Source organism: Trachinotus anak, unplaced genomic scaffold (genome assembly GCF_046630095.1).
Source record: "Trachinotus anak isolate AG129_WGS33_773 ecotype Australia unplaced genomic scaffold, CSIRO_AGI_Tana_v1 ptg000020l, whole genome shotgun sequence".
Taxonomy (NCBI): domain Eukaryota; kingdom Metazoa; phylum Chordata; class Actinopteri; order Carangiformes; family Carangidae; genus Trachinotus; species Trachinotus anak.
This window is the reverse complement of record NW_027273871.1, coordinates 5437143-5458595: the sequence shown is the minus strand read 5'-3', so window position 1 is coordinate 5458595 and position 21453 is coordinate 5437143. Positions and strand designations below refer to the sequence as shown.

Here is a 21453-nt window from a genome sequence, read left to right as displayed (position 1 = left end):
AAGTATTCGTTTTTATTATTGTTAAACCCTCACTTAATATAGGAAGCATCTTATTTGGATATCAATAAAGTCAAATAAAGGAAAACTTAAATGATAAAAACTAGAAACGGTCTAAAGCTTTCACATGTAAACCTCACCTTCTCAATCCAATGCGTAACTGATTAAAAACATTCTGGTTCGTGCCAGATATATAAAACAGTGGACTGTACTCTTTGTAGAATGCCGACTTTACTCCTTCAGACTACAATGAGGTTTGATTATAAAGCCCAACACTGAGTCACTGAGTGTTTAACAGGTTTTCTTAAAGCTAACAGTTACTTCACACCCTGTTGACCTCCTTTTGTTCATGTGGGAAACAGACACGCAGCAGCAATGTTCGACCCTCAGGGTGCTCACACAGATTGACAAATTGTGTGCAACAAGGCTGTAATTTGATGGATGGATTTGATATTGACAAACTGTTTAGACATTTTGTTTTACTCATTTAATTACTCTATTTATTTAGTCTTTTGTGGTTATGATGGGAGGAATGTTTGTTTCTATAATGATCAGCTGGATACTTGAATTTCCCCTTGGGGATAAATAAAGTATCCAGCTATCTATCTATCTGAGCAACAAAATGTAACAAAAAAAACATTTTTCTTATGTTCCCTATGTATTCAAAAGTCAATTCAGTACACTCAAAGGTTTGTGGACCAATAAAATTTAAAAATTATAATAAGTGAAATTTAATCGTACATTTACAGCCTTTTTCACTCTTTTCTTTCTGTGCACAAAAGTTAAAAAGACAAAAAACACAAAAACAAACTTAGTTATTAGAAATTTACTGTCCGTGCTGCCAGACACTCGATTGAATTTTAAAAGGAGTAGAGGTAATATTGTAATGATTCAAAACATATTTTTTTCTAGTAAGAGAAATTTGATAGTAATGCAATTGTACTTAAATCCTTCAGCTTACTTAATCACTTTTCAGTTCCTATATAATTCTCTGGTTGAGTCAACACAATCTTTCAGTTTGTGTCAACTGAAATTTAAAAGCTGAATATACTTCATTGACATTTGAGTCAAAGAAGACATGCTTTTTGTTTCCTGTTTATTGTCCTTTTTCATCCACTGTCAGACAGATCAACAAATCTTATATAATATATAATATATAATTTAAATTCTGTATTTCACCTCCCGGTCAATTATACAACATTAAATTTTGAAATTTGTATCCCTAGATTTCTAATAACATTATTAAAGTAATGTAAAGTAATTAAAGGAAGATGCGTAATCTGTGTTGACATCAATAAAATCTCTGCTGTGCATTGTTTTAGCTTTTAAATTATCCTACACAATGTCAAACCTTCCTTTAACTCAGGATTTTTGAACATCTTTTTTATCAAACATAAAGATGACTGTTTTGTTATTATTATTCAAAATGTAATTGGAATGTTATCAAGCTAAGCATTGTTATGTCTTTGTTTTAATGAGCTAATAAGATAATCCTGGAGGTTGACTACTCATTGGCAAATTTAGTCATAAAATAACTGAGAATTAACCAATAGGCCAGGAGTAAAAACTATATCTAAGATATTTTTTTTATAAAAATATGATAACTTGCATCTTGGCTAGCTCTGCAGAATCAAGAGGATCACAGAGTGTATCTGGTTTCATTTCAGGATCTGTTCCAAGACTCAGGTTGATAGTTTGTTGATGCTCGGTGAACCTCAGTTGTTTGACGCCTTCAGGATTACTGGAGCTCAGTTTTCTTTAGAGACTTGTTAAAACAAAAACCTGTTTCCTTGTGTGTGTGTGTGTGTGTGTGCGTGCGTGCGTGCGTGCGTGCGTGCGTGCGTGCGTGCGTGCGTGCGTGCGTGCGTGTGTGAATGGAGGAAGGTGGTGATGTGTAAGATAATCAGCATGCATCTGTGTTTGTTTGCACATAATGTGTGTCTGAATGCAAGGATTTTATAGGCAGGAGTGTGAACTTATTTGAGTGTTATTAAGGGACTGAAAGATAATTTGTTACAGAGCTCCTTCTTATTCTGGATATAAACCAGTATTCTATTGTTAAGCCAGTCATTTTGGTGAGTGACTCATGATCAGTCAGCATGTTGTTTCATTTTCTGCTGTTGTTTATGCAAATTAACAGGTTACCATGGTACCACTGAACAATCAGAAAGTATGTCACATAGAGCCTTTATAATAATTGCTTGGACTGTTTCATGTAGGTGTTGTCGTCATGACAATGGAAACACAAAGATTTGTTAAGGAAAACAGCTGGATTTTAGGGTCATGTAAGCAAGGGTTTCGAAACAAAAACATCGAGCAAACAATGGATTTTTAACTTGTCACAAAGGAAGAAATATCAAGTAAGAGTTATGTATCCTTGCAGACAAAGTTTTGAATAAGAGATGTGGTAAATGAAAAATGAAATGAATTAAAATGAAGTATTAAAAAGTAAGTGACTGTCACTGTTATTTGGGGAATAATTGATGGGATCTGGATCTGAGAATTGGACAGGAATATTTTTGGCAGTGACAAATTGTACTAGAGAACAAATCCATGGAAGGATGAGAAAATAAATAAAACCCATCTTGAGTTGATCTAAAACCAAAAAGACAGACAGACAGATATGAGAAGCTTGAATTCATGTAATCTAAACAGCCAGTGGTGTTGCATATCTTCTTTTAACCCTATAAACTGAACATCGAAGATTAATAAGTTTGAACTAGTGTAGCCTGTACAATTTTCAAGGTCACAGGGAAAAATGTTATGCAATTACTTTTTTATTAAATATATTAATATTGTACAAGTGTCTCCTGGGTTGGGGTCCTGTAACAGATGTTGGCCTTTGAGGGTACTATTGGTCACACAGACAAATGAAAAGAGGAAAATGGATTGGAATCTAATTGCTAAGACAGAATATGTGGGTTCACCATATCAATGTAACAGCTGCTATTGAAAATGCAAAGAAAGTAACTTTCATCAAATTATTACCAAATATGTTGAGTCCATCTCATCTTTTCATCCTGTCCATGAGTGCTGCCAAGCTGCACTTAGTATTACATTTGACCTACTGGCTATAATCAATACTTTTCTAATGACTGTGTGAAATGTGTCTCTGGTAGTGATCCAAATGAATGATCATGTTGTTCATCATGAGGTTGAGTAGTCTTTTATTAGCAGCTGAGACTATGTACATATATGGTGGGTTTGCATTGCTGGTGCTGCTGTGGGTGTGTCTAAACTTGTTGTTGAGTTCATGTTCCTCATTCTTTTTTTTTTTTCAGTAATTACGACCTTGCATGCCAAGTTCTCTCAGGGTCTGGTACCCAGTTCTGTGTAATCAGACATGTTTGATGTATGATATCTACTGGCTCCTAAAGTTGTCCCACAGGGTTTGGAGATTATACACCACCTGTAGCTGTCGCTTTCAATTCAGGCAACCGTACGAGCAGTGACACAAGCAACTGTCACACCTGCTGTTTTTGTTCCCACTGTACACCTCCCTCCCTCTTTCGGGTTGAGCTCTTGAACCTAAATTCAAGAGAGAAATGCAACAGCTGGTTTGCACAGCCAACACTGTGATTCATGAAACAGGATTTGTATTTTCATCAGCTATGCAACAACATGTGTTTCAATGTACGGGCAATAAACTGATATAGAATGACTGTGTTTTGTCCATTATAAACTGTTGTGTTCACAATAACTGCACTTCTCCTCCACACAGTGCATCAACATGATGACAAACATGATACACATCATGTTTATTATCTGGCACTGTTGCCACTTCAGTGACATTATTACCTCCTTCTTGCCATCAAGCTCTTAACCATAGTTGGGTGTGCTTGGGTTGTTTAGCCTATAACTTAGATTGTAACTAGCTTACAGTCCAGACCGCTCTGCTGAGGAATGTTTTCAGTATCATCCAACATAACTTTATTACCTTCCTGACAGCAAACACAATTCCTGGCCTTTCAACACTTTCTGACTACCTATAGCATGAGTTTTACCCTCTCTCTCACAAAGCCCTTAAAGTGAAAAATCAGAGCCGGTAACAACACACAGTATAATCCTGTACATGTCTTTAAAATTCACTGGAAACATAAGAAGATCCAAGAACTTAGACCTTACAGGTTCTTACAGGTTCAGGTTGTGGAAAGTTCAAGGTTCCAAGAACAAGAAAAGATCTGTATGTGTTTCATGAGGAGTCTCTGAGGACCTTTGATACAGTGATAAGGATTAGACACAGTGTGAGAGTCAGTGCTGGGTCCTTGTGTGGCATCAGTTGTATGTTCAAACGCTTAAACAGACCTGTTTGTATGAAAAAAAGTTTTGTTTTGTATGTAAAACCAAGAGTTTAGTTTCTGCTTCATCGCTGACCTGTGCCCTGTTATTTTTACAGACAAGATCGAGCTGGACTCCAAAGACCTGCGCTGGGTGGGAGCCTGGTGGCTCGGCTTCCTGGTGGCCTCCTGCCTCCTCTTCCTCACTGCGCTGCCTTACTTCTTCTTCCCCAGAGACATGCCCAAAGAGGTGAGATGGGAGCAGAAAAAGCCCTTAGTGGAGCTGCTGTGGTAGCTCGCTGCATGATCAGATGAAAACACACATTATGTCACACACATATATAAGTTAGATGGGAACATTTACCATGAACCCACTGCACTGACTGAAAGCTGCTCATCATGTATTCAATTTGTTTGCCATGAGTCATGTTCTCATGACATGTGAGATGGATGGATCAACAGGCAAATTACTGAACAGCTTAAGAAGGTTTTATAACTGCAGAGTTCATTGTGTGAGGTTTATAAATATAGATTTGAAACAGATGAATGTAAAAGGACCATTACATATGGCACTGCATTAAATGTGGATTTAGTTAGAACAGACTGTTGCTGATGTGTGGTTTTCATGTTTGTTTGGCTTCCTGGCTTCTTTACTTTAAAGCACCAGGTCAAAGATGTCTGAGTTTGTCAGACGTAATTACGACTTAGATGTGGCCATGAAGTATATTTGTAGTTAGGAAACCAGAATCTGTGGTAACTCTCAGCAGTGTAATCCACAAGACTGTTTCTGGTTTCTTCCTGATGTGTTTATGGGTTTGTTGCTTAATTCAAACAAACACACCCTATGTTATGATAATGATCAGTGCAGGAGACGGAGGTTTACTGTTGTTTGAGCAAGAGAATTTTGGCTGGTTTAAAAATGTCTTTCACTGACATGCAGGCAAAAACAGAATCAACATCACAAAGGAAATTGAGTTTTCATTTTAATATCAAAACATTTAATTTTAGGTTTGAGCTTGCATCAAATCACACACAGTGACAGACAGTGCTCGGATAGATCTCATAAAATATGTTTTCATTGTTCCTCAGGAGGATAAGTTCAGAGACTCAAGAGAAACTGACAAGAAATATGTAGGACATCAAAGAATATATATAATATTATACATATAATATATATACATTAATCATGCAAATATTTGTGCAAGAAGGAAGTGTAAGAGGACACATGTGAAGACAGCAGGGCAAAGGAGGAAACATCCTGGGGCCCCCAGAGACCCCACGTTTGGTTGTTTGTTTGTTTGTTTAGCAAGGCAGTTCCTGTATCATTACCTGTATTGTCCATGTGACATGTGACATGTGACAGGGGTCCTGTGTTAAAATTTGTGAGTGTGTGCATGTTCCCAAATAAATTCTGATCTACCAAAAGCAGGGGGTCAGCGGCGGCCCACAGCTGATTTTTGCCCCAAGGGTCATTAATGGTTTAATCTGGAACTTTGTGATGTCACAACAAAGCAGTCATCGCTCTCAGTCCCGCTCACCTGGACCCACCATCCACCCCGGATTTGGTTTCTCTGAGCGTTTACCTGAAATCTGATATATTTTTAGAAAACAGTCAGCCAATCAGAAGAGAGGCTCAAAACCTCTCTTCTGATTGCTTCACTGACCTGTTGCTGAGATTTAAAACTACATTGAGATGGTTTTTGGTTCTTAGAACCACAAATACATCTTCTTATGGATATCAACATTTCAAATAAAAAAGTATAAAAGTATAAAATATGGGACCTTTAATTGAGATAAAAAAATCTGAAACAAGTTCCTAAACTGAACTCACATCTCAGTGAGCTCTAAGAGCTGACTGCTTGGGTGTGTTTTGGCTCAGTCCCCAGAACAAAGAGAAAGTTCAACTCCGCACATGATTTATCTACTAAATGAGGCGACTTATCCAGTGATTGCTCAACTAAATTCCACTAAATATGACTCCCTTAGTGATGGAGCAGCAAACTGTGTCCAGATCTCACCACTTTCCCATTTCAGCATCAGATATTTGATACAAACCTCTCACCTCACAAGAACAATTTGGGAGTTTCAGTAGGTCAGAGTCATGTGATTCACCATAAAACACTGTTTGACTTGTTGTTTGGCTGATCTCCAGAAACAGGATCTAAAAGATGGCTGTCGCCACCAGATCTCCACATAAGGAGATAGAGAAGTTGTGATCTTGACATAATGCACCTAAAAAATTGCAGGATTTTTTTGTGAATGTTTTGTGTTGCTGTATTCTGACTGTTTGATCTTACAGCTGCTGAGTTCATGTAATTCTCAAATTTGCAGACAGCACTTGACTGTAGATCCACGGACAGAGTTTTGGTATCAGTCTTTCTGTAACATAAGCACAGACTCTCCAAATTCCAAACATTTCCTTCCCACTATCTCCTGTCTCAGAGGGTTGACTGTGGTTTACTTTCTGTCATTTAACAAAACCTTGTACTGTGCTATATGCTGCCTCAAAGTGTTAAATTAACCTGTGTAAATCTCAAACTCTCATGAGTAGTAATTTAAAGCTAAAGTTAACCTGAGGTTCATTAAGGCTGTGGACTTTGACTGCTGTGAGCATATGTGTGGGTGTTTTTTTCAACCCAGGGAGCCGTATCAGATCAGTGTTGCGCAACCTCCTGGCACCAATCGCTTCATTTCTTTGAAAAACATTTGCAGTTAAAGTGGCAGAGCCAATCACCTCCATGAGCTGAAGCAGATTTCTCTGCGCTGAACTCAGCATAGCATCACTGGATTTAAGTAACACAAACCATCGTATGACTTATCGTCTGCACTTCACAAAATGCATTTTGAGTCACATCCTGGAAGCCTCAACAACCACTGAAGGGTGCAGTGAGGCGAACGTCAGGAGTTTTACTTAGCAACGAGGCCACCCAACAAGCTCTCACAGCATTTGACAAGTGATACTAAGCAGCTTGTTTCTCACAGTGAGAACGGGGACATCTGCAGAAGGAGGTTTTAACCCTGATGTAAATGGTCTTCTTTAAAGCAGAGATAGTCAACATTTTTACAATAACAATGTACAGACCTTTATGGAGCTTTATAGTGGGTTTCAGCTCGGCATGCAGCAGTTTTCAGAGAACCAGCTGTGAAAACCCACTGTCCACTACCTGTTCAGCATAAAACTGCAGACAGACAGTTAAGCCCCTTTTCCACTGGTAAAAACCCTTAAGACCCACTAACATCTGGTTTTTGTTGGGAATGTTAAATTGTGTAATCAGCATTCACAAATGAGTCATATGACTATAGTAGATATTAGGTATTTATCGGCTCCAGCTCCGATCGGCATTTATTTAAACACAGCACCCGGGTGAAATTGCTAATTTCACCCCTTTTCCTGCTGTGACATCTGTAAAAACACTTGACACCTGCTGTTCACCCACCACACTGCACTCGTGAATGAAAGAGGGAGCTGCAGGCCTGAAATAAGTTTCAAAAACACACAATCACCAAATGAAAGGTCTCACATGGAGGCTCTGATGCTGACAAGAGCTGCAACCCTGGTGATGAGAGGCTGCATGACAGCTAACAGCTCACTCTTTCTCACCTGTGTGTGTGCTCTGTGGCTGTATATAATAACATTGTTCCCTGCAGTTGTGCGTGTCCATTCCAAACAAAAGGAGTCAATTGCCTTTTTTTGTTTACCCCTGTTTAAAAAACCCGCTTGTGCCTGCTAATTTTGGTGTAAAAAGGGTATCACAGAGTAGCAAGCAGATATTTCCCTCAGGAGTTGCTGGAGACCAAACACAGAGCTACAAGAGAGAGAACACTGAGCTTAGATTCATCAGATGGACACGGACACCACTCCACATGAACAGCTGTTCGACATATCATCTTAAAAGATGATGATATGTTAATCTGCTGCAAACAAGTGGACAAAATATTATGTTTCAGTAGAGCTACACAAAAAGACCTTAAGCATGCTGCCAAGAAGACCTTAACTTTCTACTCATAAACCAAGAGCTTCACCTCAACAGTCAACTCCCACATTTGTCCAAATAAGTCACAGTTTAAATGCAAGGCAACAAACAAGTCTGATAGTACTTCAGTATTGTAGACTAAATAAATCCTTGTTGCATGAGTAACTTTCTGTTTCCAGATCACACCACTAATACATATATACATGTTGAGTGTCTGCACCTTCAACAGTTCATGACATAAGCCACACAACACAGTCCTCACATGGTGTTCAGAAGACATTCATCAGGATGTTTATCCAGGGTGTCTTATACTCTTGATTATAAACTTCTCAAACATGCAGGGCCCCAGCAGCTGCAGACTGAGGGGTCTTGAAGCCTGCAGTGAAAAAAAAGTCCAGCCTGTGATTTTCTGTTTCCATATTTGTCCAGGACGCCACAGACGATGTCGAGTCCAGACCGGACAGTAAGCAACAGCAGACAAACCCGCTCCAGGAACTCTCCCTCCTTCAGTTCCTCAAAAGTAAGAGTCTTCTTCTGCTGACTGTCTGATGAAGCTGCAGCAGAGGCAACTGAAGGGCATCGACACTGAACAAGGGTCACTATGACTACGCAAGAGTTTTTTTGTCACTGTTAGCATCAAAGCAGGAGTTTTTCACTGGGTCACGTCTTCAGTGTAACGTATCTGTATGGATCTGTAGATTGTCCACTGTAGCAGGGAAATCATTTCTGAAAAAGCAGTGTCTTAATAAACCAAAACTACTTGTCTGTCTACATTGTAGTGCAAGTAATTTGGGTGAACTGACCTTTTATGGGTAAAACCTAATCAGCCTTATTGTTCACCACTTTACTTCAGGTTTCCCTCGTATCGCCCTGCGGACGCTACAGAGCCCCATCTACCTGCTGGTGGTTCTGGCGCAGGTAAACCTCGCAGCACTGCTGGCCGGCCTCGCCACATTTATGGCCAAGTTCATTGAGAGACAGTTCAACCAGACTGTCTCCTTTTCCACCATGATGATAGGTGAGTCCACAAGGGTCTGTGGGATTCATCCCCTGGAATGAGCATGTATTTATCATATGCGTTACCATATGTGCTACAGCAGTTAAAGTTGAATTGATTAAAGCTGAAGTCATGCTAAGCTAACAGACAGTTTGGATCAAATGAGCATCTGTCTTCTTGATTTCCTTCTTTCAGGGGGAGTTGGTATCCCGCTGGCAGTGCTGGGCACCGTCCTGGGTGGAGTTCTGATGCGGAGACTGAATCTTTCAGTCAGTGGTGCCAGCAAGTTGTGCACTGTTGCCATCCTGCTCTGCATGTTCTCTGCCATGCCACTGCTGCTCATTGGCTGCTCCACCCAGAATATCGCTGGGGTCTTTCCTCCCGGTGACACAAGGCAAGGACTCAAAACCATGACTCAAGACAAAACAGGTTCCAAAAGTTTTTACATGCAAAAATGTTTGGTACACAGGCAGACAGAAGAAGGTAAACAAATCCAGAGGGTAAGACAAACCTGAGGTAAAAAAAACTAATGATGCAAAAGACACTGGACAAACTAGGAAATCCTGGTACACTTGTCACAAGGATCAAAGACGAACTGGCACAGAGGGCAGGGGGCATTAAGACTGAGTCTGATCAGGTCTTCTCTCCACTTCTCTTTCCATGGGCTGGATTCTACTGTGCACAATTTATCAGCCATCATTATTTTTATTATTTAAATGTGTGCTTTAAACGGTAAAGTTATAGCTATAGTTGGTCTATAGTAATACTTACAGAGAGTTAATTTTACCAATAACAGGGAATTATTTCTATGATAGGGAACTGATTTCAATTGATTCACTGCTCACAGGGAATCTGTCAGCATTGACAGAGAATTAATCTCATTATTGACCCATTTTATTACTAACTGAAATTAATAGGGAACTAAATTTACTGATGCTGTTTTTTTTAAGCCATTCTCATTGCTAATACCTTCACATTTTGGCAGTTAGAACTAATTTCTCTACTTTGAAATGCTTCACACCTACAGACTATTTAAAACGTGTGCATGAATTTTTTTTCAGCTCCGAGTTGTCATGCAGTTCCAGCTGTCGGTGTCCACAAGAGGCTTTTAACCCGGTCTGTGGTTCAAACGGGATGGAGTTCAGGTCTCCCTGTCATGCCGGCTGCACCACTGTAGAGATGTACATAGACACACAGAACCACAAACTCATAGTAAGAGTTTTATTTTACTCTGAACTCCTCAAAACAAAGCATTCTCTTATCACAATTTCAGACCTTTTCTCTTTCTACTAGCTTTCTACTATTTCATGCCATGAATTCAAGTTGATGTTCTTGTGCAGTAACAGAGAACCAATCAGCTCTGTATTTGTTTCCTTCCAAGCTGCAGGCACAGAGACTGTTCATCCTCTGTTCTGCTTTGGCTCTTTCAGATGTAACTGTTATCTGTTCTCTCTCCATCTCACGGCCTCTTGCACTCCTTTTGCTTTTCCTCCTACATTGATTTCTGTGGAAGAGGTCCTTAATAAAGGCAGACTTAATTAGTACACACAGGGAAACTAATGTAGATGCCAACTTTATTTATCAACACACGATTTATCAGATAAAACTCTCTGTGTAACAATCTCTTACACAGAGAGTGAAACCCTAACTTTATCCCACTCCATTTCATTTTCATTATAAATAATGCAGATGTAAAAGTTCAGTTTCTCTTTTTTGATTTTATATTGCACATTGTTTGCCAATCTGAACGTGAAAATGAAATGTCACTACACTGTCAGATACATTCAAAGTTCTAACAATCAGTCTATTGGAAAAAAAATAATGAGAAACTAAATTGATATTCAATGAATAATTAAAGTCATTTTTCATATCAAAATACCAAACATTTAATGGTTCCATGTTAGTACTCACTGTTGTTCTTGCCTTTCTTAGCCTCAATACTAATGTAGTAAATTAATTAATTATGAAAATAATCATTGGCTGTAGCCTTCATTATCATTATGGCATGGGCAGGCATAAGAAAATATTATATATTATTAAAGGTCAGTGGAGTTTTCATTTCCATGTTTAGGTTTGTAGCAATTATATATTTATAAACGTGAAATTTAAAGTTGAAATTGGATTTTGAGTGACTGGCCAGATGTGCAGAAAGCGATATAATGTCCAGATGTTTGCAGCATCTCTGGCCAAATTTTTTTTTTTTTTGACTGATCTAAAACTTTTCTCCTAAACTAAGGGCGTTTTTGTAGAGCAACATTATTATGACACTATTCAATAATCACATCATTACAAATACAAAAGAATTCACAAGAAGTGACTGACGACTGATGTTTACTCAGTCTCTGCTTTCTCCAACTGAAAGTAAGATGTCCAGTCTCCACATGGCTTGCCAGGAAACATAAAAAATCCCAGAACTGAGTTGGAGTAGATTCAGAAGGATAAGGGAAGTGAGTCGATTAAACAAACTCATCCTCTAACTGTGAGCTGAGTTAGTTTAAATAGAATTCCTGCAAAACAGGTTCAGAGGGACATTACTGTCATCACTTCACCGATATCCAGCTGGAGGGTAAATGATCATTTATTTTCAAATAGAAAAGAGACAAAACTGTTTATAGAGGGAAGTCTGTTGTATGAGTCAGGTCCCAATATGTCACTGACTGGTTTTACTGATACATAAATGTAGGTGCATTGGAATAATACAAGACAATGGGGAACAAGGAAATACAGGGTATTTCAGGAACTGTAACTGGGTATTTTAGAGGAAAGGAAAAACAAATTATGCTGATAAGTATTTTTATAAATACCTGCAGTACCTTAAAGCACGACCTGTAGGTAGTGTTCAGATGTAGCAGAGCTCATGTAAACTAAAGTCCTCTAAACTTGTACTTATTTCCTGGAGTTTTTCTCCTTTTCCGTATTGGTTATTGTAGTAGATTCTAGAACTGCAGCTGACAATCACTTTCATTTTTTATCAATCTACAGATTTTTTTCAATGAAGCAATAAATCAGTTGTCAATAAATGTCAGAAAATAAAAACAAAAAACATAATTTCTCAGAGCTTTGCATGACTTTTGCTTGTTTGGTCTGTTTTGGTCAACAACCCAACACCAGTTCAGTTTACTGTCATATAGGACCATGAAAAGCATAAAATCCTCATATTTAAATACCTGAAAACAGGGAGTGTTTGGCATATGAAAAAAAGAAGATTCTATGAAACTTTTCTACTTTCTTTTAAACGTCAACTAAAAGTGCTTCTTTTTAAACTGGACTTTAACTGACTTGTATTATTTTATACGTCAAGGACAATTTATTCATTTATTATTTTCACGTCATTTCCCTTGTTTTATTTTTTACTGTATAATCTTATTGCTGTCCATAATGTTGTTTAAGCAATGTGTAACTATGTTGAAAAAGTTAGTACTATCACCGGCACTGCAGGACTGCAGCCAGTAGAGGCCGTTACCTCAGCCTGTGTCCTGACAGTGTGTTTGTTTCTGCAGAACTACACTGAGTGTCGGTGTGTCGGTGAACTAGGCTACGCCTCTCCTGGGACCTGCGGCAGTGGGTGTGCCCACCTCCTCCGCCCCTTCATGGTTCTGCTGGGTCTCACCAGTTTCGTTGCCTCCTTCTCCCAGACCCCATCGTACATGATGATTCTCAGGTATGAAAACATGACACTAAAACTGACATAGTGTGATCTGTAAACATCAAGTCTCAGATATTTCGGTTAAAAAGCAGCAGTTCAGATCAGTTGGACTGCATCTGTACCCTGTAACTCAGTACATTTATATAAGTACTGTACTGAAGTACAATTCGAAATACTTTACTTTAAATGACTTATGAGTTGTTATCAGTTCTACAAACAAGTGATATCCTCTGTAAATGTCTCAAATGGTTTAACTGAAATAACTGTTTGAGGTAAAGGTGGAAAAAAATCCAACTTAAATCTGGTGACCCTTTGTAGGGCGCCAACGCTGAGGTTGGGAACCAGTGGACTGAACTGTCTAATAGTCTCTTTACAACAAAATTATCAGTTATAAGTGGGTTTTTTAAACAGCAAGTGAACCCACTAAAAGGTGATTAACACCTTTTACACTGCCAGACGAGTTTGCCTTTGTGTTCACACTGAGGACACACGAACAACTGCTGGGACGTCATTACATACAGTTTTCAGAGCATCTCCGTGTGAAATTCTGAGAGTGCTGATGGTGTTATATATTAAAACTTATTTCGGGGCTGCAGCTCTATCCTTTCATCCTGGAGTATAGTGTAACTGCCCTGTTTGTTGTTTAACAGCACCGAGCTGGGCAGGTGACTGATCTGTTTATAGTGTTTTATGCCCCAAAAGACCAAAAAAGGGCAAAAATGAGCGGGTTAACCCAGGTGTTGTGTTTACATCAATGCTGATCTGAGCCGGAGCCAATAAAAACCCCCGTCTACTACAGAGTCATGCGACCCGGATGCGAATGCAGCTTGTAGTCTTTTCCATTGCCAGCAAAAGACCAATGTTAGTGGCTCTTAGTGGGTTTTCCTGACCAGTGGAAAAGGGGTTTGAGTGTATATCAAGTAGTTAAAGCACATGCACCTGGAGCAGCAACAATAACAATAACAATAAATAGTAAAATGTTGATCAATGATCTGCTGTGACCCACATCTGCAACACAAAGTCAGCAAGAAATGACACAGACCACAATGTGAGCATCCAAAGACACAGGCACATACAGTAAATACCACATTTGCATGAACAATACATACAGTGACTTCAGAAAGTGTTCACACCCCTTCACTTTCTGCACACTTCATTGTTGGCTTTAATTTGAAAATGAATAAATGTACAGTTGATTTAAACCATAATGACACATAATGACAAAGTGAAGACGTTGTGTTTGAGTGTTTTTAGAATTGTTTTAATGCGGCTTAAACATGCAGTCCCAGCTTATAATGATCTGAGCACTGGCATATTTTCAGAGTTTTGTCCTGTCATTTTGGGTAAAATTTAATCCTCATGATCACAACTCTCCACTTCACCCAGAACTCACAGAACACAGAGAACACACAGTCTGTTTTCAAACTACTGACCTCAGTTACCAAAGAAGTAGCTCCAAACTGTGACACTAAAGACCTTTGGCCTCTGAATAAATGAGATCTGACATCATTAATAAAAACTTTTATAGCTGTAGATAAACAGCCTGTTATAGAAATCAGCCTCGTCAGTCTATATTTCCTCCAGAGAATGTAATGATTTTCCAAGACTGTCCTGTAAAAAAACGAGCCCATAGGTTGTCTGTCAGCAGGTTGTTATGACCCATAGTTAGATTTTGTTGCTAGGCGACATCTAGTGGCTGTAGTAATGATGACAGGAGCAAAGGAAAAAGTGCGGTGACGTAGTTTATAGAGTGTGAAAGTCCACCTCACGAGGAATTTCCCATGTGAAAATAGCTATTTATGTTGTTTATGTTATCCATGACTGTTCATTGTAATTATTGTAACCATGACAACAAAGATTGTTTAATGTTGAGGAAGTACGTATTTTAACCCCAATCATCACCTTTTCCTAAACCTAACCAAGCCATGATGGTTATTATAGTATCCATGGCGACAAAGGTTGGTGCGGCGCTCTTGGTAAGGTCCTTGTGTTTATTATTGTAACCATGACTACCAAGGTCCAGTGCGCCTGCTGCTGTAGGGGGCGCTATTTCAGGAGGAGCTCCTCTGGGTCTTATAAGAGGGTTGAAAAAAAACGACCTGTGTGGTTGTATGGGTTGGACCTGTTGGATTCACTGCTCAGAAACACGTTTTTCTATTCTGTCACTCTGATGGTTCCACAGAGATACTTCACCTCAACCGCAGGGATTAAAGTCCACTCGCAGCAAATTCAACCGACTGGACGTGGTTTAGAAAAACACACACCAGTGTAAATAAACTCAGTGTTTGTCAGACTGAAACTACACACTGTAGAGCTCTGTCAGCTGATGAGTCGTCTCTGCTGGCATCTTGTGTCTGTTTCCACTGATTCACAGTCATCGTCAGTGTGACACATTTCATAACTGGTTCATCAGATTCCATCACTTCCATAATTTGTCAGAAACTAAAACTATAGATAAAGTTTGTGGTTCAGGCAGTTAAGGCAGAGTCCAGTCAGCGGTTTTCAGAGAGAGCTCATCAACCAACAGACTCAAGTTTCACGTTAATTAACATTAATTAGCTACAGCTGATATAATCTGATGATGTCAGTTTAACCAAAGGAAGAAATAAATAAGAAGCTGCTAATGTTTCCTGACTGTTTTCTATATCGACCTTTTCCAATAAACCATATTCAGAAGAGATAAAGTGGTTGATAAGAGATTCGTTAACGCTTGATCTTAACGAATCTGGGCATTTTAGAGCCCAGCCCTGTGGAGGGCCTCTAGTGAAGGTCCCCCACTTCTTACCAACAGATGATTGTCTGTTTAAGCTTTAAAATGCAGCTTCCATATTTCACTGTTTCCATCCTCTCCTCTTCCTCCTCAGCTTCAGTTTAGCTGTGACCCACCAACACACTTCTACTTCTAAAGCAGAGTCGAAACTCTTGAAAAAGTGACCAGATTCAGTTCTCACAAAATCTCCATTCCTGCTAAAAAACTAAAACTACTGAGGAGCTGCTCACAGCTGCAAAACATTAGAACAAATGGTGGTGAATCAGTTTCAGGAGAATATTACAGGGACATATTTGGGATCTTATGAAAATCTTTAGGGCAGGGATCGGAAAGTGGGGCAGTTATATAACTTTTCCTTTGGCTGAAGAAAGGCTTGTGTGAGGGTTGTCTGTCACAATTTGTGAGCTCAGTGAGGACGTGGAGTTCTCAGTGTGTTCCAGCACCTGCAGGTAATTTAAGAGATTTTGAGGCATTTACCAGGTTTTATTACGACTTTTCTCTCAGGAACAGACAGAATTTGTGATGGGACGTTTCAAAAGTTTCTCAACAGGAGAAAAAACTCTTGTCTTACTTAAAGGAGCTTTCACGTTAGCATTAACAGCTGTTTACTTACCAGTCTAGAAGAAACGTTGTGAGTTCAGGATCAAACTTCATTCTCTTCTTCGTCTCTATCATGTCTTTTCTTCTACTGAAGTTAGCCGATAACCAGCTGGCAACGGCCGGTTCCCTCACTTTCCCATAGTGACTCACCATAGCCCCAGTCTAAGAGGACGAATTATAGTAACTTGTCTTATAAACACAATGATGGCTGAAGTGCTTGTCAAGCAACAACCTCCACCAACTACTCCCAACAAAACAACACGTTCGGCGACAGAAAAAACTTGTTTGTAGCCCCTTTAAAAAACATTTTACTCTGAATTAACTTTGTACTTTATGTTGGTATGTTGTGGCACCGTAACTTCAACAGTTCAATAGTTATCAAAGTCTCTTACTTTAGGTGGGTTTCTACTCTCATCTTTTAAAGTGCATTTTCAAATTATACAATAGAAAAAGAGATCAAAAGACCACTTGTTAGATGTTTTTATGTTGGGCTAAAGTGGAGACAGATGGACTGAGAGCAGATAAAAACATGATGGTTCTCAGGGAGGTTCTGCAGTTATAAAGAGCTTTTTTTTCCTATGAATTCTAAGCTGATTTATAATTATATTGATCTGTGATTGACATCAGAGATAATGATGTCCTCATTAAAAGTAATTCACACTGAATCAGCAAAATGTGTGTGTGCTCAGATGTGACTGAGTTATGACTCAGACAGGGAGTATTTTTGACATAAACTGCTGTAGGTGAAATCACTAGGTGTGTTTTAAAAAACTTCATCTCTAATTGTGTTAGTGAGAGATCAAATCAGTAACTGACTTCCTGTTGTTTTCAGAGCACCTGTAGGTAGGCACCTGTCTCTCCCACCTCTCACGGTCTCTTTGCTCCCTCTTCTTATCCCCTCACCTTAATATTTTCACAGCAGCTGCTGTTGTTACCCATCAACCACCAGCATTCCTGCTGCTCACCCCTGTCTCAGCACGTCTGCAAACCAAAACACAAACACACACAGAGGGCATCTGAGTGCACGTTCCCACAGAGAAGAAACACTGAATCAATCATCGTTATCATCACCGTGACTGTGTCTGTTTGTGTCTCTGTGTCTCTGCTGCAGGACGGTGCCCACAGAGGACAAATCTTTTGCAGTGGGGGTTCAATACATGCTGTTCAGAGTGCTCGGTGAGTTTCCCTCAGCAAGTTGAGCAAGGTACAGGAGGTGTGTAGTTGAAGCCCTGCTGAAAGCTGCAGTTTATTCACTGATCTCATACCTGTTGGTCTGAATCAGTGCAATGTTTAAGGATAACAGCTGCAGTCGTTTTATGATGACCCATGTTTCATCCACACCTGGTCTTTCTCAAGGCTTAATGTGCAGTCATCTTCATTGTATGCATGCCATTACTATGGCCCAATCCCAGTGTCCCCCCACAAACCTGAATCCTCAACGACTTAATGGATGTCACCTGGTGAGTAATTGAGGTTAAAAGGCTGCAAGTGCCCAGCATGTCTGAGGGAGCCCTCATGCCCTTGATGGTTTGACAGTGGGACAGTACTAAGTCCTCACTGACGTACTAGGAACGCTTCTCAAAGACTGTGAGCCCGTGAGGGTGGACACTGGGATTGGGCCCATGAACAAGCACCTAGATTTTAGTGTGAACTCACCAGACAACTCTTCCTGACTGTACAAAGAATTAAACTGACAAATCATGCTAATTTAGACAAAGACATAAGTTGTGCTGAAGAACCAGATTTTTCTTCTGATAAGTTTGTTGAAATGTAAATGAAACACACCTACAGAGTTACAGATGAAAACCACTGCCATACTTCCAGGCTGATTCTCTGTAGACATGAAGTTTAATTTGGCTATTGAAGCAAACCCAGAATATGTTGATCTGATCATTTACTGAACAGATTACAATCAAACCTCTTGTGGATACCAGAGGATGATTCTAGGATCTCGCCACCAACAAGATGTTGGTGTTTCCTTTTGTAAACCACTGAAATTTCAGATTATGACCATTAAACTTCCTGCTCCTTGACAGATTTTTTTTTTTTTTTTTGGATGCAGTGGCTCTCTCCATTTCTTTACCTTTCATCCATGTCACCTGTGTCTGTGCAGCGTTCATGCCCGGCCCGGTGTTGTATGGCAGTGTCATTGACACCACCTGCATCCTGTGGGGCAAAAAGTGCGGCAAGCAGACATCCTGTCAATACTACAACCTGGACCGCTTCAGACAGAGGTGAGTCCCTCTGAGACGGATTCAACTGTAACTGTTAACAGTCCACCAGATGGACCATGAGTCACTATATACTGGTATTATGTCATTTTGGCCCAAATCTAAGACAATATTCTCTAGATATTAGGTATATGTCAGACCTTAAATTGTTTTATTGGCCCCAGTTTAACCTGCAGGAGGTTCTGAAGGCATGTACAACATGTTTTGCGAAGAAAATAAATTAACGACAAGTGAGAACAAGTTCACAGCATCTCTGACGTCTTTACAGCAGAAATGAACTAGAGAGGAAATCTGTCAAACAGCCAGGAATCACAGTTGTGACAGATGATGAGCTCAGAAAGACTGAAGTCTGAGTAACTGTCTGAGAAAAGTGTTGTCAAGGCCAAGACTGTAGTTAATTTCAGGGGATAACTTTTACGTTAAAGTCCAGACAGAAGCAACAGTCCAAAACATCAAACCTATTCTGACGTCTCTGAACATCTGAAATGTTCTGATAAATGGCCCAGAGGCAAATATGCCATGGGTAATGCGTTGCTTCAATATTTTTCTTTCACCTCTCTCAACAGACCAAACTTCACAAAGGCCTTTATTAATGTTATTAGTTATACCTGTTTTTGACAAATCAACATGTTCCCTGTAAGACAGGTCTGTTCTGTGCAGCTCAGGCTCTCAAGGATACGTAAGCTGTTAACCTGGGGTGAAGGAGAAACTTTTACATTGTCAGTAACTAGACAGAAACTGTCAATAGTTTTGGTACCAACAAGGAGTTTGAGAAAGTTGAAGAACAACCAGGATTTAATTTCCAGAGGATCAGAGAGGGGAGAGGCTGGAAGGGAATTCAGCTTGATTGACATGTAGAGCTGGGTGTCATCAGCGTAACAGTGGAACTAAATATCTAACTACCTAAAAATGTGTCTGAGAGGCAAAAGGTAGATGATAAATAAAAGGGGGGCTTAGACAGAACCCTAAGGAGCACCGCTAATGACTGGGCAAGACTGTGATCTGAAATTTTTTAACTGAACAAACTGAGTGAGTCCAGATAGATATGATTTAAACCAGGTAGGAGGAGTACCAACGATGCCAATGGATGCAAACATAATCGACAACATTGTAATATATTTATGAAATTCAGTATATATCCTCAGACCTCATTCAGCACATCAGAATGATAAGGTCCTGGACTTAATCCCATCACTGGCCCTGATGTTTTCACAGTCGGCATCCATTTCATCAGGATGAAGAAAAACATCCAGCGCTGAAGTTCAGAAACAGAAGATACATCACATGAACAAACAATAGATGCAGTTTCTTTTGTGTGACCATAAAGTCACACAAAAGACAAAGGCTGTATTACATTGTTCAAAATACAAATGTCAAAGGATTAAAAATATCCATATCTCATCTCATTAAGAATTCTGTCCAGCAGCTGTTTGACCTTCTGTCTTGAAGATTTTCTGCTACAAGTGGGAAAACTGTGTTTGTCAGCATAAAAACAAACTACTACTGAATTAACAGTTGGTCCTGGCAGAGTTCAGATGCTTTGACCCTGGAAAGTTCTGGGTTTCTACCAGACTTTTGACTGGACCTGGTCCTAAACACCAAGACAACAAAGTTCACAACCACCTGTTTGTGTGTTTGTGTGCGCAGGTTTCTGGGTCTGCAGGTGGTCTTTGTGTGCGGGGGCCTGCTCTGCTTCCTGCTGACCATCGTGGTACTTCGCAGGAGAACAGGACGTCAGGAACCAAAGCCAGACACCAAAGGAGGTTACGAGCTGGTGAACGAGCAGAAAAAGGCAGATAATAGTTCGTCTAAAGAGAAAGAACTGGAGGGCATCAAGACCTGAAGCACATGACGAGAGGTCGCAGGAAATGACGCAGAAAGGCTGAACAAGGGGGAGAAAGACAAGGAAGAGTTCAGGAGGTTTTCTGTGATGTTAGAAAGGAACATGGACACTACTGCGCTGTGTTTGTAGAGTGTTTCTCCTGACTTTCATTAAAGGACCAGTCAGCTGATGCAATGTAGCTTAGCTACTTTTTTATATTGCATTTTTGTACATTCAAATATCAACTAACATTTCCAGTAAGATATATGTATATACACTGTTTAGTGAGTCCAAACAACCACTTCCACCTTTAAAACTGTGGAATTAGCCACTGACGTTTAATAAGCTGCAGTTCCTCTGACAACCATTGGATGCTGCTCAAAGAAACCAGACTGTATAAAAAGTCAGGATGCTGTGATCTTTTGGGGTGATTTCAGTTATTCAACTCATTATTAGCAATGTTACCAACGTTAGCAGCCACTTTAGCAGCCATGTTAGCAGAGCGACAAACTTCATGCTTTAAAACTTAAGAAAGTTGTGGGAGATGTCACAGACACTGTATTTATCATTCTCTGAGATTTAGGAGCAAAGCAAATGTGTGTAAAAGTTTTATCTGAAACACTTTTGTTAATTAATCTTATTTCATGTGTCTGGCCTTTTAATGTGATGGTTTTCTCTGCAGTGATGACACTTTTTTTATTACTGATTTTTTAAAACATATGAAAACTGAGCTTTTTCTATTAAAATCACAATCATATTTTATCAAAGAAAATGTATATAGACACAGAGATGCCTTCAAATGATGATTTTTATACTTCAGTTGTTTATATAAGGTTGTATAAAGTGGGGTTTTTGTCAACTTTTGTCATCTTAATGAAATGTCAATGTGTTGACTATTTACAACTATTCAGTGTATGAAATGAAATGGAGTGCAACTCATATCTGAGGAGCAAGAAGCTTCTGTGCCTCTGGTTCTGGCTTTGTTGTATTATGTTCCTGTCTTTGATAAATGTTTCTAATCTAAAACTGTGAGTTTCTCAGACAGAAACGAAGAGCCAGTTTTAATAAAACTGTGAACACGGATTTGTTCTGTCTCAGGATTTTTCTTTGAAATATCAGCAGCACTTTTGACAGATCCT

General features: G+C 39.4%; 1 protein-coding gene and 1 long non-coding RNA gene across 3 annotated transcripts in view; one reads left to right on the top strand and one right to left on the bottom strand.

Moving 5' to 3' along the window:
* slco2b1 (solute carrier organic anion transporter family, member 2B1) overlaps window positions 1-21397 on the top strand; it is a 43970-nt gene extending 22573 nt beyond the window's left edge. For both annotated transcript variants that reach the window (XM_071505941.1, XM_071505942.1), the window contains 9 exons: window positions 4394-4524; window positions 8678-8768; window positions 9102-9266; window positions 9441-9639; window positions 10307-10457; window positions 12746-12906; window positions 17373-17437; window positions 18375-18495; window positions 20140-21397. In XM_071505941.1, the coding sequence (XP_071362042.1) occupies window positions 4394-4524; window positions 8678-8768; window positions 9102-9266; window positions 9441-9639; window positions 10307-10457; window positions 12746-12906; window positions 17373-17437; window positions 18375-18495; window positions 20140-20335 (1280 nt within the window). In that variant the 3' untranslated portion in view covers window positions 20336-21397. The remainder of the gene's footprint in view (window positions 1-4393; window positions 4525-8677; window positions 8769-9101; window positions 9267-9440; window positions 9640-10306; window positions 10458-12745; window positions 12907-17372; window positions 17438-18374; window positions 18496-20139) is intronic.
* LOC139637330 (uncharacterized) lies at window positions 14163-17751 on the bottom strand. The gene is made up of 3 exons (XR_011694584.1): window positions 17165-17751; window positions 16275-16423; window positions 14163-16104 (listed from the first exon to the last, which is right to left on the bottom strand). It is a non-coding gene; the product is annotated as an uncharacterized lncRNA (long non-coding RNA).
* Window positions 21398-21453: the final 56 nt, after the last annotated feature.